Genomic DNA, 17655 nt, shown 5'->3' on the forward strand with positions numbered 1-17655 from the left:
TTCAGGCTGGTTCCACTTGTCAGAGAACAACAAACAGTGATAGAAGCCCTTAATCCTGCTCTGTCACATTCCTATTATTATGGAGCAGTTCTGTACAGTACAGGTTTAAACTTGAGCAAAGCCATGATTCACTCTCTGACCAAAGTACTTGTTGTAGGTGGCAACATTTGTCTCCCCATCATGGTAGATGTCCTTCAAGTGATGTCATGTGATCTAAAGAATGTCCTTCAAAGCCAAGGATTTCTGTTCAAGTTCAAGTCCAACACAAAGGACAGACCTGTAAAAAAAATCTGTCCTTTGGGGAAAACAGCCAGCTCAGTCCCTCCCCTCCCCTCAGTGGCCAGAACATACAGACAGAGATCTGATGACAAAATCCTCAGTCAGTTTTAACTGTTGTAATTATATATGTCAATGTCTGTGTAGGTTCTCAGTCATCGTATACACTCAAAAAAGTGAAATTTGGTGGTTATTGCATTTACAAGACTCTAACATGTAATTTGAACACAATGAATTTATGTTTCTAAGGTGAACGTAATAAAATCATATAAGATCTACAAGAAATTTACCAACTTAGCGCCTCTTAAATTTATTCTTGTTGATATGACATGATAAAATCTAACAAGAGTGGTTAGCTGCCTTAAAGACTCGCGATATCATAAGATCACGTGAGATTCTAAACAACAAGAGGCAGGAAAGCACATGGTTTGCTTCACGGTCATCTTGGAAAGGTAAGAGTGAATCTATCTTCATCCATCTTGATGAAAATACTTTTTGCACAAAGGTATCATTAGTTTGTCGATTCTTTTCAGTTCTATTTATTCACATTTGTTTTTTTGTTTTTTTTTAAAAAATATCTGTTTGTTTATGCCATTCTAGCTAGCTAACACGTTAGTGCAAGAATATAGCACAATGTCATGCTAGCATGATAGCCTAATATGAAAGACTTAGCTACTCCAAATATAGATATTGTTTATAATAAGCTAGTTTGGCTATACCACAGAGACTGTTGTGATAAATTTACATTTTACGTGTGGGTTGTTGAAATTTGTAAGTTTGTAAGTTGCAACTGATGGACAGTGGTTTATTTAACAATTTATGTGTTTTTAGTACACTGAGGAGGAAAGACAAAACATGAACAGATATGTTTTCCTGTTTTTTAATTTTTTTGAAATTAAATATTTTTCTACTTAATAAACTTGCAGACTTGCAGTTCCCTCCTGTAAAGATAATAAATGTTTAATCTTATCAGGTGGTGAAAGGTCTGGAGAGCTGGCAGGCCAGTTCATCAAATTCATGGTGAGCTAATATTTTTCTTAAAAATTATCACATTCCCATGTTAAAAATGTAATATTTTCATTTGTAAGTGACATATAGTTTTGAGACCAAGAAAACATTGCATTCTGATTTTATGTACACATCATCTAAACTTTCTTGAATTGGGGGTATGGCATGATTAAATTAATACACAAATTACAAAACAATATTAAAATGACAGACTTGTCTAAAATGCATAAATACTATTTGAAAAGATTAAGACCGTAAAACAATAGCCTCTGTATTTCTCACAAATTCCTGGTAATTCAACTAAAAGTTCTTTAATCCCACTGCTAGGTCGTTGAGATGGATTTCCGTATATATTTGTTTTTTTCCCCCTCTGTGTATAAAGACTGATGCTGTTGAAATCAGAAGAGAATACATCGCCAAAGGTCTTTGCGTGTACCTGAATGAAGATCCTGAGAAGCTGGTGAAGGATTACCTGGTATGTTAACTTGCCTGTATCCTTAACTAAGGAGATGATCAAAGATAAGCTTGAACTACATACAAAAAGTTTCAGGGGATGGGGTTTTCCTATAAATTACCGGTGGCTGTAAAAAATACCTTTTAAAATAGGAAAAGTAAGAGCTTTAAGTTTCTCACTGGATACTACACGCACCATTCTTGAGTGTTTTATACTATCATTATTATAATATCATTATAATAACCTCATTCATACACACATTCATACAAGATTTTTATGTAACATTTACACTTCAATGGATGCATCAGGAGCAACTTGGGGTTCAGTATGTTACCTATTGATAGTTTTAGTATCAGATTAGAGAAGCCAGGGATTAAACCAGTAGACAACTTGCTCTACCTCCTGTGCCACAGTCACCCCTATCACAACTCAAGATTTTGAAAGACATTGTTGAGGTATTGAATGAACTTCTCATGAGTCAGGAAAAATATCGGGCAGTCATTTTTGATTACATTTACATTATTATAAGGCTTGAATGAATAAAGCTTTTAGGTATTTTACATTAATGTAAAACAGATATTTACTTTTAAAACTGTTTGCAATGGACATTAGTGAGAAATCATTATCTTTTTTTTGTTTGTTTTATTGTCACAGGAAGTTGATAAAAAGCATCGCCACTGCCATAGCAGAGACAGTCTTTGGAATCTGTGTCATTCGGTCAGAGGGTGCGGAGCCTGGCGATGACCCTCAGGATGTTGTGATTGTTCTAGAGGGGGTGGAAGTGATGGGTGAGTTGGGCAATGTAGTTTTTGCAGTGACAATGTTGCTTGGTCTGGTCTATTCACTGAACCTGAGCTACCCTCTGGAACTCAGGTACACCTTTGAGGTCCTGCAGAAGATTCTTATGGAATTAGATGCACACGAACTATCCAACAGCACACAAAGTACAGGTTCTCAAAACACTATTTTCTCATTGAGAAATGTTCCCATTACAACAGCTACACCATGTATCTGGACCATGAACCTAAAATAATTGCAGACATTTTCTTTTTTGAAAGTGCATCTGTTGACCTTCAAAGTAGTTGTATTGGTCATCGGAAAATCACCTGCTTCAGCCATTCATTGTTGTTAAAAAATTGTTTTAACAGGTTAACTTTCCACTTTGTCCACTACTTTTTTTTCTGTTATGTAACTTGTACTTGCATTTCATGTATTCTTTATACATTATGTGAAATTTGCTATAAATTCAATAAATTGGAGAAAACAAAAAGATGTGTATGACAAATTTTTATTTACCTTTTAGATGTAATAGTGAAATGTATGTTAACCAGACTCTAGACTTTGTTAAATGCTCCAAAAAATTACTCTTTAAATTAACTTAAAATACTCATGGAAAGAATTTCCACGTGATTAAATTGCTTTCTATTAGCATTAAAGACTTGTGTTGGAATAACTTAATTTGTATGAGTTGGTTCAACTCAATTAACTTAAGCTGGGACCAAATTTAGTAAATTAGTTGGAGAAAACCTACTGAATTGAGTTGGAACAAAACTCTTTAAGTTGGATCAACACTATTAAAATATATTGGATCAAAATGCAGTAAATACGTTGATTCATCAATCTTTAATTAAGTTGGTCCAACTTGAGTGCATTAAGTTGGAGTAACAGAATTGCATAATGCTAAAATAAAGCAATTTAATCACGTGGAAATTCTTTCCATGATTTTTTTATGTTCATTTAAAGAGTTATTTTTTTCACCTCTCATCCAGTGAACTAAAGAAGCCTCCAAGATGAGAGGTGAAACATCTTCAAGGAACTTAAAGAAGCCCAGTCACTTTCTTTCCAAGTTCCTTGGAGTATATAGAGCATTAAATTCTATATGCATATTAGCATTTTACGCTGGGTGTTGCCCTACAGCAGGTGGGCAATTCCAGGCCTCGAAGGCCGGTGTCCTGCAGGTTTTAGATATCACCCTGGGTCAACACACCTGAATCACATGATTAGTTCATTACCAGGCCTGTGGAGAACTTCAGGACATGTTGAGGAGCTAATTTAGCCATTTAAATCAGCTGTGTTGGTTCAAGGACACATCTAAAACCTGCAGGGACACCGGCCCTCGGGGTCTGGAATTGCCCACCCCTGCCCTACAGTCTACTTAAAACACATTTGGATTCTTATGTCTTTTATTCAAACAAAAAACAAAAGAAATCCAAAAGTTTTACACTGACTTAACAAATGCTTAGTCCTTTTAATAATAAACTTCAAATCTGTTCTCCTCAACACCTCAGCATTTTTATCATGAATAATAAGGCACCCTCAGGGGCCATGTTATTCAATTTTAGCTGAAAATCTGTTGGGAATTATTTAAATTTGGTTGTTGGTATCAATCATATCAATTCCAGCAACAAAAGAAATTATATCAATCAGCCAAAGGTACTGAAAAATGCTTCATGTTAGTCACTCACTCCTGCTGACTTTCATTTAAAGTCATTTAAAGTAAGTCAAATTGAAAATATTAATATCAATCAATCAATCAATCTTTATTTATAAAGCACTTTTCATACAGAAAAAATGTAGCACAAAGTGCTTTACATAGTTAAAAGCAGCCCACCCCACCCTCCAACTCACTCCCCACACTCTCAATACACATATATCCCCCCACCCCCACCCACACACACATACACACACGCGCACACTTAAAGAGTAAAAATTGGGCTGGGCTCGCATGAGCCAAGTGAGGAAACATTATAACAGAGAGCCGTCTGCACCGGGAGCCGGTCACAGACCGCAGCCTCCGGGCTGGGCACACAGCAGGAGGGAGGCAAAGGAGCCCCCCAACCAGGCTGAGAGGACCCCAGAGACCCAGCAGCCACGGTCAATAACAGCCCCGGTGCAGAGAGCGCCCTCCGAGGAAACACTGGAGATATGACGCAATACGATGTATACAGGGTAAAATGATAAAATAAATAAGAACAGGATACAATATAAATATAAATATAAATAGAGTAAGAAGATTAAAAAATGAATAAGAATAAAATCAATAAATATTAGGTAAATCCTAAATTAATAATAGAATAACAGGATAGAATAAATAAGCATAAAATAAATAAACGCTAAGTAAAAGCTAAATTAAAAAGGTGGGTCTTGAGCCTGTTCTTAAAAACATGTACGTTCTCTGCGGCCCTGAGCTCCTCCGGCAGGCTGTTCCACAGACGAGGACCATACCACTGAAAAGCTGCCTCTCCGTGAGTATGTGTCCTGACTTTAGGGACAATTAAAAGGCCAGTACCAGAGGACCTCAGGGTCCGCGAGGGTTCGTATGGTAAAAGCAGATCTGAGAGATAAGAAGGCCCAAGACCATTAAGACATTTAAAAACCAATAAAAGAACTTTAAAATCGATCCTGAAACACACGGGGAGCCAGTGCAGCGATTCTAAAACCGGTGTAATGTGGGCCCGCCCTCTGGTCTTCGTCAGCACACGAGCTGCCGAGTTTTGCAAGAGTTGTAAAGTTGAAATATTCTTCTTAGGAAGACCAGAGAGCAGGGCATTACAGTAATCAATGCGACTGGTAATAAAAGCATGCATCAGCATCTCCGTGTTGGCCCGAGAGAGAATAGGGCGGACTCTGGCTATATTCTTTAGATGATAAAATCCAATTTTGGTTACATGTTTAACATGTGGGATAAAACCAAGCTCAGAGTCAAAAATAACACCCAGGTTTTTCACTTGTAGCGAAGGACATAGTGAAAATGCCTCTAATTTAGACAAGAGTTTCTCTCTCTGAGCCTCAGGACCAACAATTAAAACTTCAGTTTTGTCCTGGTTAAGCTGTAAAAAGTTTTCTGCCATCCAAGATCTTATATCCAAGATACAGTTAAAAAGGGCATCCATTGGTCTGGTGTCATCAGGAGACACGGAGATGTACAGCTGCGTGTCATCAGCGTAACTGTGGAAGTTCACTCCATGCCTACTGATGACACTGCCGAGAGGCAACATATACAAATTAAAAAGTACAGGGCCTAGAACCGACCCTTGAGGCACACCACATGTCATTTTATGGATCTTAGAGGAGCATGTATCCATACTCACCATAAAAGATCTGTCAGAGAGATAGGAAGTGAACCAGTTGTGTACAGCACCAGAGAGGCCCACCATGTGTTTCAGTCTGTTTAAAAGAATAGCGTGGTCTACTGTATCAAAGGCTGCGCTTAGATCCAGTAGCACCAGGACTGAGAGCTTTTGGGCGTCCCAGTTACATCTAAGATCATTTAAAACCTTTAGGAGAGCCGTCTCTGTGCTGTGGTTCACCCTAAATCCAGACTGGAATATCTCCAGGATCTGTCTATCATTGAGAAAATCAGTAATCTGAGTAAAAACAAGTTTTTCTAAGACTTTACTTAAAAATGGTAAGTTGGATACAGGTCTGTAGTTATTAAAATCATTACAATCCAAATTGCTCTTCTTCAGAAGGGGCCTCACTGAAAGAAATCTCCGTCCCGGGTTCATCCGTGGATCGGGTTTCCTCCGAGGCGTGATCACCGATAAGCAGAGTTTTGTCCTTTCCTTATAAGACTCCTAATTATTCAAAGTAACGCTTAAGTATGCCGTTCAGCGGGTTAGTTACAGCGCCGGGAGCAGTTAGGAGAACAAAGTGATACATAGACTGTTTCAGGTTGCTCTCCCACAATCAACTCAAAGGTTTATTCATCAGACAACAGTTTATATAGAAGAAAAAAAGGTTCGTGTGTCAGCAGGTTCTCAGTTCAAACCGGTACAGACCAAATAAGGAAACGTCTTCCTGCCTTCTGAGCAAAGAAGTATCCTGTGTGTAGTTTATCAGTTCAGCTACAATTTATGATCATCCCAGCAAAATACACTCCTAGACATAGAATACAGAGTTCTTTCATTAGTGAATTCTGAAACAAACCACCTGGCCTTTAACAAGCTCTTTTCTAAAGGATAAGGAAGGGAGAATGGGAGTAAGGGAGTGATCTCTGTGGTGTTTTCAACCTTGAGGTACCATCCTGTGATTCTTACACATTAATTCTTGGGTCACAGAGAAAGAGAAAAACAACTAGTAAATGGGCCTTATTGAGTAACAGTTTTCCTGTATAATATCACTATAAAACAATATCCTGTAAATGCTACCATGGTATCAAAATATCACAACACTCACCACCGCCGTTTTAAAGGCAGCAGGGAAGACACCCAACTGAAGAGAGCAATTCATCATGTATAAAAGCTCAGCCTCAAAAAATCCATAAAGTGTTTTAAAGAGTGAAGAAGGAAAATCCATAAAGTGTTTTAAAGAGTGAAGAAGGAATTGGATCTAAAAGACATGTGGTGGGTCTCACTGTGGAGAAAACTTTCTGAAGGTTCTCAGCATTAACCAGGACAAAGCTGTCCAGTGTCTCCTCAGGTACAATCGAGCCCTCAGATGTGTTTACAATCATATCGCGATTAGATAAAATATCAGATCTGATGGCGCTGATTTTTCCCCTGAAGTGGTCTGCAAACTGCTCGCAGAGTGAGTCTGTGGGGGTTCTTTTGGAGCTTTTAAAATCAGGGTTAAATAAATGATCTATGGTGGAAAAGAGGACCTTGGGATTATTTTTGTTAATACTGATTATTTTGGCGAAGTATGAATTTCTTGACTTCCTTAATGTATTATTGTACATTTTAAGTTGCTCGGAAAATATTTGATGGTTGATATTATTTTTATTTTTCCTCCATCTCCTTTCTGCTGCCCTGCAATTTCTTTTGAGTTTTTTGACTTCTTCGTTTCTCCAGGGTGATGCATGTTTTACGTTAATCTTTTTGGTAGTGAGTGGAGCAACGGAGTCAAGGCTTTTCTTCAGTTTGCTGTTAAAATAACTAAAAATCAAATCGCAGGGTGCAGGTAAAATCACAGGGGGGCATTTGACTAAAACCCTGGTAAAATTTGCAGCCACTTCAGAGGTTAGATAGCGCCTCCTCACAGTTCGCACCGAGGTCTTCCGCTGAATAAAACCGGTGATGTTAAAAAACACACAGTAGTGGTCAGAGACAGCCAAGTCAACAACAGAGGATATCCGTAAAATGACAACAAAACATTACTTTTTACAGTACATTTTTATTTTCTTGCATTTTCAATTTTTCTTTCAAATATTTAAAAAAACAGTGGAAAAAATAAACAGCAGAAAATTGAAATGTACAGGATAATAATATTATTTAACAGTTTGCAAATGTTTCAGTGCAACACATTTTAGTGCTTTGTAAACAGAACTTCAGTGCTGTTTTGTTAAGGGACAACATGGTCTCGTGTTTCCAAATATAAAAAGGTATAACAACATTAAAAACTGGTGAAAAAATAAATAAAATAAATATGCTTTAAATATATAGCACAAAGTGATGATATAAAAGCTGCAATTTCCCTGTAACAATTACCATTTTCTTTAGTCCAACGTTAGTGCAGTTATTTGTCAAATTAGCACCATTGTTTTAGAAAATACACTCTTCTTGATAAAAAAGCAAAAAGTAAACACAAAAAGCAAAAATCTGTCAAACTGTAGTTTTGATGCAAATGAATTTCCAAAAGTTGATTCTGTTCATCTGAACGTAGCGTTTTGTGGGAGAAACGTTTCATCACTCAAAGGCCCCAATATCATGATGTGGTGTCAGCAGGCATTCGCTTTTTGCGCTGACTGACACGTTGTTTACCTGAAGATGTTTTAGTCCTTTAAAATAAAATAAAAACAACATTATATCATTGCTCTGTCAATATTACAGAATCTAAGTATTGTAAATGAAGCAATAGCTTAGTGGAAAGATATATGCATCAGTTTGGTTGACATGCAGTTTACATTAGTTTACAAAGGAAGTAAAAGAATAAAAAGGAGCTCTGGAGGTAAGTCAGAAAATTCCAAATGTCAAAACATATTTTTAATTTTAACTTTCCATTGCATGTTTTATTACATTATTTTCCAAGTTCACAATCTTAAAAGTCAACATCTGGCCATTTTCTGACAAACCCTGTCTCTTTAAAATCCTCATTTTATACTACTAGCATTTTGACAGTTAATCTAGTTAGTTGTAAAATGTTCTTCCAGTTTTTTCTTTCATTTTGAACTTTTGGTGTCCTGTGGCAACATTTTTGAGATGCATTTAGAGACACCAAATCCAAAATAAGCTAAAAATTTCATTATTTCATTAGATTTACATTTCATCAATTTGATATACTTTCAACATTATATTGTGATAGGTTTATAAAATGTTCTAATTACTGCATTATACTTTTATTCGTATTTAACAGCATTCCAAATTTTTCATAGCTGGGTTTATAACTTTGTAGATGCAGAATGATGCATCAAGCCTGACTTACTCCTCAGTATCTCTCATTGTAGCTTCAGGTAGCCATGTCATTCATCTCAACCGGCCGATGTGACTGACTGTAAGATTCAAGAACAGTTACATCTGCACAAATATTTATCAGCTGAACAAAAAGACAAAAAGCAACGCTGTTAAGAGGATACCTGCTCTGAGATTTCTTTCTAAGCCAGACAGAGATGAGTGCAGAAACACAGGCAAACAACAACGCAGCAGAGGATAGAATGACTAATGTCCTGGATCCTATGGACAAAGAGGGGGTATTACGTTTTAAATATCAACAGATGGAAAAGAAAAACTGGCTTTAAAAAGTGTACATTTTGACATACCGAAATTTATGTGATTAGATTTTTCATCCAAACCTGGAAGAAGGAACCCAAACATTTGAATAACAGGGTAATCATTAATTTATAAATCGATGACTTTGAAAGAGTTTCTCACCATCATCATCTGGAGTTGTCACCATCACTTCTCTGTGAGGAGCAGAGAGCACTCGTGCTGCACATCCCACCTGTGTGCTGTGTTTACATGAACCTGAGAGCACAGCTGTAGTGGTGACAGTGAATGTAGCGTTGGTGTTGGACACACTGACAGTGTTGTACTGTGAGAAGCTGAGGTCTTGTTGTGAGACACTGAGTGTTACAGTGGGAGCAGGTCGACCAGTGGCTGAACAGGAAACAACCCACTCTTCAGTAGAGTTTGACTCTCTGACATCAACAACAGGTTCATGCAGCTCTGTGAAGGATCAGGAGATATCATCAACATGTTCTTACAAACACACCAGCTGCTAACACATTTATTTCCAGTATGTTTGTTTGAGGTAAAGGTTCTTACCATAAACTCGGAGGCAGGGTTTCCCTGTCAGAGAGCCTTCAGGATAAGTGTTAAACAGACAGTGATAGCAGCCTTCATCCTGCTCCGTCACATTCCTGATGACTATGGAGCAGTTCTGTAGTCCAGTGTATTTAAACACAACTTTATCTTTAAAGCCATCATTCACTCTCTGACCATAGTACTTGCTGTAGGTGGCAACATTTGTCTCCACATCATGTGAGACTTTCTGCCATGTGACCTGAACAACGTCTTTAGTCTCCAAGAGCTGACAGCTGAATTCAGCATCTTCTCCCACTGCTGCCAGCACAGTCTGCTGTGTTTGGATCACTGCTGTTAGAGCTGTAGGAGATAGATCAAGCTGTGAGGCACTTTAAATATTCTATTCAAGTTCAAGTGCAATCCTTACTGACACAAGTCTAGTACCGTTAGCTATCATTATTCCTGCAATTAACAACCTTTTTTTTTTGCCTCCACACTCACATTTACATTCTGCTCAAACAAATACAATATCAAATTAAAGAAAGGATCAAAGCCAGCACCTTATGAAAAAGCTGCAATCCGCAATCAGCATTCACATCAGCATTGGTCCATACGCATCAGATAATACACAAAAAAAAAACCCCAAAACAGTTTATATGCTTGATTTGCCAAACACACTGACAGGCTGAAAATCATCTGCTATTGGAATGCTACTGCTGCAAGGAAGAGCCAGGATGACAGGTCAGGGAGGAGATATCATCACCCCCACCCGAGATTGGGTACCAAGCCCCAAGTGTGATGTAAGGATCGTTGAGTGTGAGAGGAACTGACCTGAAACATAGGATCATGATGAAACTTGAAACCTGGATCTTCCATAGCCGGTTACCAAGACTACTTGAAGTACCCTATGAGGATCGACTTGATGATGTGAATGCAGTACTATGGAAAATGCCCACTGTGACTATTACCAAAACTAACCAGCTGATCTACACTATAGCAGCAGTGATCAGTGAGATGCTTGGCTACAAGTTGAACAACCACAAGGAGCAGTACCCTCCATGAAGGAAGCTAGAGGCCAAGATCAAGGTAGTACAGAGGGAGGTAAGCCAACTATCAGAGTGTCAGAAAGGTCAAATGAAGAAGGTGCCTAAAAAGTACAGCAAACTGTTGATACCTGAGGCCTTGGAAACTGCCAAGCAAAGAATCACAGCCTTGGCCAGCCGTTTGAAGAAGTATACCCGAGAGATCGAAGGCAGGAGAATAAACCAGCTGTCTCGCCACAGAACCATCCAAGTTGTACTCTCAGTGGTAGGGGGAACAATATGAGAACAGCACCACCAAGGCTTGAGATGGAGCAATACTGGACACCCAGTATGGCTTACTGAAGGCCGGACAGCCCTAATTCCCGAAGACCCCCAGAAGGGACAGTCCCATCTAACTACTGGCCAATAATCTGTACCACACGGAAGCCCCTGTCAGGCATCATAGCAGCTAAGATGAACAGGCACATGGCTCAAAAACTTGAGCGGGGCACAGAAAGGCAGGAATACCAGAGGAGCGACCGACCAGCCTGTGCACTGCCTGGATTGACTACAAGAAAGCCTAAGACTCGATGCCACACACATGGATCCTGGAATGCTTATAATTGCATAAGATCAACAGGATCCTAAGAGCCTTCATTGGGAGCTCACTGGGGATGTGGCGTACAACACTACTTTAAGTCCATAGCACAAGCACAAGTCACAATCAAGTGCAGGATCAGGGAGATGCTGTCCCTGCTGCTGTTCTGCATAGGCCTGAACCCTCTCAATGAGATCATTGACAGGACTTTTTGGTTTAGCACCTGAAGCTCTCAAACTTTTACACAAAATACCCACTTTTATTTCCAATGAATGGGATCTATTCAAAGCCCTGCAAGAAAAGACCTCGTGTGTTAACATTAAATTTGTTACAATGTACCCTAATATCCAGGTGGGTTGTAACAAATGCTGGGAAGAATTGTAACAATTAGACAAAAGAAACAGAAAAACAGAGCCCACACCAGAGGACATGCTTCAAAGAGTGGTTTATTGCACTCATTGGGCCACGTTTGGTACTGGGCCACGAGAGTTGAGGCCCAGGTGTGAAATTTATGGTTTTCAGGGTTTTTATCATTAACTCTATTTCCCTGGGTCTTTTCCTGTGTTGTAGTTGTGTGTCTTATTTTGAAAGAAATACCAGAGACCATTAAAGGACAGAGAGGAGGATGTTGCTCTCAATGTTGTTGGCACATTTCAGGAGGACGCTACTAATAAAGTAATTTAAAAAATACCACAGTTTTAGTGTTGGTCGTATCATTTTATTTTGTTGTATTTATCCGCGACACCTTAAAGGCCGGTCAGTGAAAATATTGTCTGACATTAAACCAGTCCGTGGTGCAAAAAAGGTTGGGGACCGCTGGTCTATTGGAATAAAAGAACTCTCTTTGTGACTAAACATAACTCAAATGCACTCTGCTGTGTGTGGGTGTGTAAATTAGCTTAAGAGAACAAACACAAATACTCAATAAACAGTTCAGTCACAGGTACGAACAGGTACAATGCACCTGTCTGAAAAAGATGTAGGTCTTTCTGGTTGGGTGTGTTCTGTGGCATGGCTGCAGGGGATGAGTGGACCAGCAGGTTCAGGGTGTGGTTTGGTGTGTTGTTAAAGCTCAACACCACACACACACACAATGTTGTTGTATATTATCTGTATCAAAAAAAACCAATGGCAGTGTGCATGTATTAATCAGATTCACAATGTTGACAGATGAATGTTGGTAGCTCTGCAGTGCAGGCTTGGTGGGCCCAAAGACTGCACAGGGTAAATTTTACCCAAACTTTTTTTGCCTTTGAGTTACCAATGCAAAGGTTTTCATCATTCATTGTCTCAGAATCTTCAGCGTTATTTTTCAAATTTTTGGGGGGCAGATTTCACTTTCTTTTTCTTCTGCTTGCATATATTTTTCCTAAGATATTCTTTTTCCATTCTTTTTTCTGTTATTCTTCCATAAGCTTTTGCAATGACTTGGAGTATCTGCTCAGTGTTACATGGAAGATCTGACTGACTCACCCTTCGTTGAGACCTCATCAGATGCCTTTTTCTTTTTTTTTTTAAATATTAGCAGGCATACCTTGATCAGTTTTTCTTTTCCACTATCTAGACATGCTGTAAAAGTACATGTGTTAGCATATTTAAAATCAATAAGCTATTCATACTTTGGGGAAGGGAATTGTTGTAACACATTGAAAGTATATGTTACAACTCACCCCACCCTTGTCGGTCATTGTTTATCTAACTTTATTAGCATAGCGGCTTAAAATTAGCAGGGGGCAAATGTATTACAGCTTGCCTATTTAATATACTGTTAGTCATATTATTTGGTCTGCAGCTGTTTAACTCCTAACAAAGCTTAGTGCTGGTCAAAAGAAGTAATTTCATAAGTCAAAATCAGTTTTCTACAATCTACATGCAGTTGCTTACAGCCATGATAACCACCATGTGAAATAATAATAATGGATTGCATTTATATAGTGCTTTTCGGGGCCCTCAAAGCACTGTACAATTCCACTATTCATTCACACACTGGTGGAGGCAAGCTACAGTTGTAGCCACAGCTGCCCCACAGCCTGGGGCAGACTGACAGAAGCGAGGCTGCCACATCGCGCCATCGGCCCCTCTGGCCAACACCAGTAGGCGATAGGTGAAGTGTCTTGCCCAAGGACACAACGACCGAGACTGTCCGAGCCGGGGCACGAACCGGCAAACCGGCAACCTTGCGGTTACAAGACAAATTGCCAACGCTTTGAGCCACAATTGCCCCATCGCCCCAAATCAGGGATGGAAGTGGCTAAACACTGAAGTGATCATGGGATGAGATAGGAGTCATATGATCAATTCAGTGATCCCAATGTTACAACTATACCAGGTCTCGCCTATGTGGTGCTATGGGGTCACCTGACATTGCAGTAAGGTTATTTTTCTATAAACCCCACAAATACAAGCATAGTAGCACACACTTGTGTACAGATCACTACCCTGTTTGCAACAATTGCCTTTCGGTGTTGGAAAAAAGGCAAGTATTAACTCACAGGGCATATTAGAGTCATAAGATTCAGAACTCTGTCTGTATAAACACGCTTTCACTGAATTATGCCAGAGAATGCAGGAGAAACAAAGACAGGTTTGTGTTGACCCATCACCATCATTTCCATGAACGTTAAGTACGTTGGAAAATGTCAGAGTTTGTAGAATCAAATGTCAGAATGTGTCTTCTTAGTCTGTAATTTGTTCTATAGATGGAAAAAAAAAGACTGATGACTGGGGCGGCAGTTGGGGCTGAGTCTAAAGACACTGATGATTTTACTGCAGTCTGTGATTACAGCCACGAATGGAGGGCAGTGGACCAAGCTGTGCACGTCTATAAATCCCTCTTTAAATCATTGCAGGGTGGAGAAATAGGAACTCCTGAGTGATGAGGACTGTTGTTTTGTCCTTAACAGTGAGCCTGGTAGCTTTTTATACTCTTTGAGTTCCCAGCAATTGATGTTTCTTGAGTAAAAAGTGATTACAAAGTAGTTAAAGCCAGAACCCGGGAATCGTAAGTGCAGAGGAAAAAAAACCCCTGAATTTTACTTTTTTTATGTTCATCTAAAATATCTTTTTAATAATGTAGTTATTATATTTTTCAAACTATAAATTATCGTATTTGCTTATTTAAATGAGAATTGATATGAATAATTCACAGAACAATAGCTGAAGTGCCTTTCCTGCACACATCAGGATCATCCACACACCCCTGATGATAGTAATGCCTAAATACTCAGCTACACCCACAGAAAACACTCTTATGCTGTCTGTGGTTGTACCTGTATCACAACATTATCAAAATGGTTACTTCACCTTAGCGACCTCTCCCACCACCACAACTGAAACCAGTCATTTTCTCACGAGGGAACAAAATAAATGAACTTTTACTTTATAAAAAGGTCAAACTCATATATTATAATAATTAACATGCAGTCTCTTCTCACCCTTTTCAAAGGCTCCAGAAATAAAAACAGCAACAACATAAAGCAAAACTCCGAAAAAGGACATTTCATATAAACTTCATTCATTCAGGCTGACTCTTTGTCTGGCGTTGGGCTCAGCTACTACAGTTACGGGTAAACTTTCAGCTGGTCTGATGCATATAAACGTTTAACAGGTTAGCTAAAAAGAATCATAAGATAATACATGTGTACATGATCATATAGTGAGACAAATAACAAAAAATAATCGAGAATTATCAATTTAAAGTGCGATGTAAAGGCACGTGTCGCCATTTTGCCCCCTTTTATAATGGTACAGTCGATATGTCGCATGCGCTGTAGCCACTCCCCACACAACTAAATCTCCAGTGTTAAATTAACACTAGAGAATGTCTATATGGGTCCACTCCACTGAGTGTTAAATGAACACTTCTGACAGTGTTATATTTTTAAAGGTAACCTAGTCAGTTTTGAAGATTAACAATGACCAACGGTTCTGATTTTCTAACACTGGAAAATAACTCAAAATGTTAGAAATATTCCAGTGTCAGAAAATCAGCACTGCTCAGATTAGTCATTGTTAATCTTCAAAACTGACTAGGTTACCTTTAAAAATATAACACTGTCAGAAGTGTTCATTTAACACTCAGAGGAGTGGGCCCATATAGACACTCTCTAGTGTTAATTTAACGCTGGAGATTTTGCTGTGCATGGATCACCGAACATCTGCAAATTACTTACATGTCGACGACCTAAATCTGATGATTAACTTTTAAGGTTGAATTAAACTGGCTTCATACAGGAGTCCACAGTAAACGCCTTCACTGGACTTTAGTTAGTTTACATCTTCATGTCACAGCACTGTACACAAGTGAAACCCTGCATTATCATCCATCCATCGGCTTCCCATTTCCAGTTCATAGTCGCAGTCGTAACCCAGCTGACATAAAGCGAAAGGCGAAAAACATTCTTTCTCCACTAAATCACAGAGCAGTGTTGCAAGTTTTCCTCAAACACAGCGAGCAAGTTCTGGCGATAAGTGGAAACAAGGAAATGTCCTGTGCACTGACGCTGTAGTGCCATCTAGTGGGCTCACTCGGCAAGAAAGAGACAAATCCACACGAATGCAATGGTTTCAACCTAATATCAAGGCACGGGGTACTTTGGTTAGTCCCCCCTCACTCTCAACACATGATGTTTTTAACGCATCAGCCGCATCAGCTCAGGGACAACACATATTGTGTGCCAATAAACATCATTTTTTCCATCATTTTTTTCACCACAAACATCAATGAAATCTTTAAAAATGGGGGGGGGGGGGGGGGAATTAACTGCACAAAGTACTCACACAAAAACTGCAATGTGCAATTAATATTTTCAGAATGCTTCAGTGCATCAGTTGTTTGTCAAGCTTTAGCACATTTTTTTTTACATTTTCTTTTGTTTACTTTTTATTTTGTCTGAAAAGGCACACACAAAAAGAGAAAGAGAGAAAAAAATTGTCAAAATTTAGTTGGTGGTGACGGTGATTGTTTAGTTGGTGTCACCATCACCTCTCTGTGAGGAGCAGAGAGCACTCGTGCTGCACATCCCACCTGTGTGCTGTGTTCACGTGAACCTGAGAGCACAGCTGTAGTGGTGACAGTGTATCTACTCTATGCATATGTACATGTGTGAACTGTTTAAATGACTTTCATTCTTGTGTTCCGATTTTTTACAATCAGATAATCAAAAGCTTCCATCCGATCACGTTTTCTAAAAGATTTGTGGTGGAAATCTGATATAAACCATGCAAGACACATTTTGTGAAATTTATTTAACTTTCAAAATGTGTTTATCAGCAGTACAGTGAGAATGTCAACAGTCTGCATGTTTTAAGACGAACACACTGTAAGCCTGCAATATTGAACTAAAATAACCTGCCATGCTCACAGAATACAGTCTGTTATCTTAATGTGTGCAAAGGAACTCATCTACATGTAGTAAATCTTCAGGACTACATGGAAACTTTCTTTCAGGAGGTTCAGTATGACACAAAGAACTTACAAAATCTTAAAAGTTTTATAGAGTTTCAGGTGAAAAGCTGCTGACATTTACTACACACATCTTCGATAAAGAGCACAGTGTTGATTGCACATTTACCATGAGAATAAACCGTTATACCCACAAAACCTGACAAAAATCGTCGTCGTTTTATTAGGTTGACAAATATCTCAACACTGAGTAATTGTAATATGACAGGCAAACGATTTAAGAACAGTTAAATCTACACGAACATTTATCTTCTGAAACAAAAAAGCAATCAACAGTGTTTAATACGAGTACCTGCTCTGAGATTTCTTCTTATACCCGACAAAGATACTGCACAACAACACCACAGACGACAGAATGACTGAAATCCTGATACCTTTTAGAAAAAAATGAGAAAGAAGAGTATAATAATTTGAACAACTATAAAAAAAAAATAATAGACTCAATGAGAAAACTGACTTTAAAACACTCCTAAATTCCTGGGATTAGATCCTGATTTCTCATTTAGCTCTGTTAGAAGAAACATAAGCATTACAATCACAAAGTAGTCATCATTTTATAAATCAGTGACTTCAAAAGAGTTTCATCATCATCATGAATCTTCACAGTCACCTCTCTCTGAGGAGCAGAGAGCAGTCGTGCTGCACATCCCCCC

General features: G+C 38.7%; 1 protein-coding gene and 1 long non-coding RNA gene across 2 annotated transcripts; one reads left to right on the plus strand and one right to left on the minus strand.

Moving 5' to 3' along the window:
• The first annotated feature begins 680 nt into the window (after positions 1-680).
• Positions 681-3487, plus strand: LOC309701561. Its single transcript, XR_014275107.1, has 4 exons — positions 681-728; positions 1250-1296; positions 1667-1759; positions 2393-3487. It is a non-coding gene; the product is annotated as an uncharacterized lncRNA (long non-coding RNA).
• Positions 3488-7880: 4393 nt separating this feature from the next.
• On the minus strand, positions 7881-15391 carry LOC309701514 (OX-2 membrane glycoprotein-like). The gene is made up of 7 exons (XM_082525768.1): positions 14973-15391; positions 9940-10278; positions 9547-9840; positions 9435-9467; positions 9252-9348; positions 9101-9167; positions 7881-8456 (listed from the first exon to the last, which is right to left on the minus strand). The coding sequence occupies exons 1-6, from the start codon at positions 15034-15036 to the stop codon at positions 9125-9127; spliced, it is 870 nt and encodes a 289-aa protein (XP_082381894.1). The 5' UTR covers positions 15037-15391; the 3' UTR covers positions 7881-8456; positions 9101-9124.
• Between the last annotated feature and the right edge of the window lie 2264 nt (positions 15392-17655).

This window comes from Aulonocara stuartgranti, assembly GCF_965226115.1.
Source record: "Aulonocara stuartgranti genome assembly, chromosome: 23".
Taxonomy (NCBI): Eukaryota; Metazoa; Chordata; class Actinopteri; order Cichliformes; family Cichlidae; genus Aulonocara; species Aulonocara stuartgranti.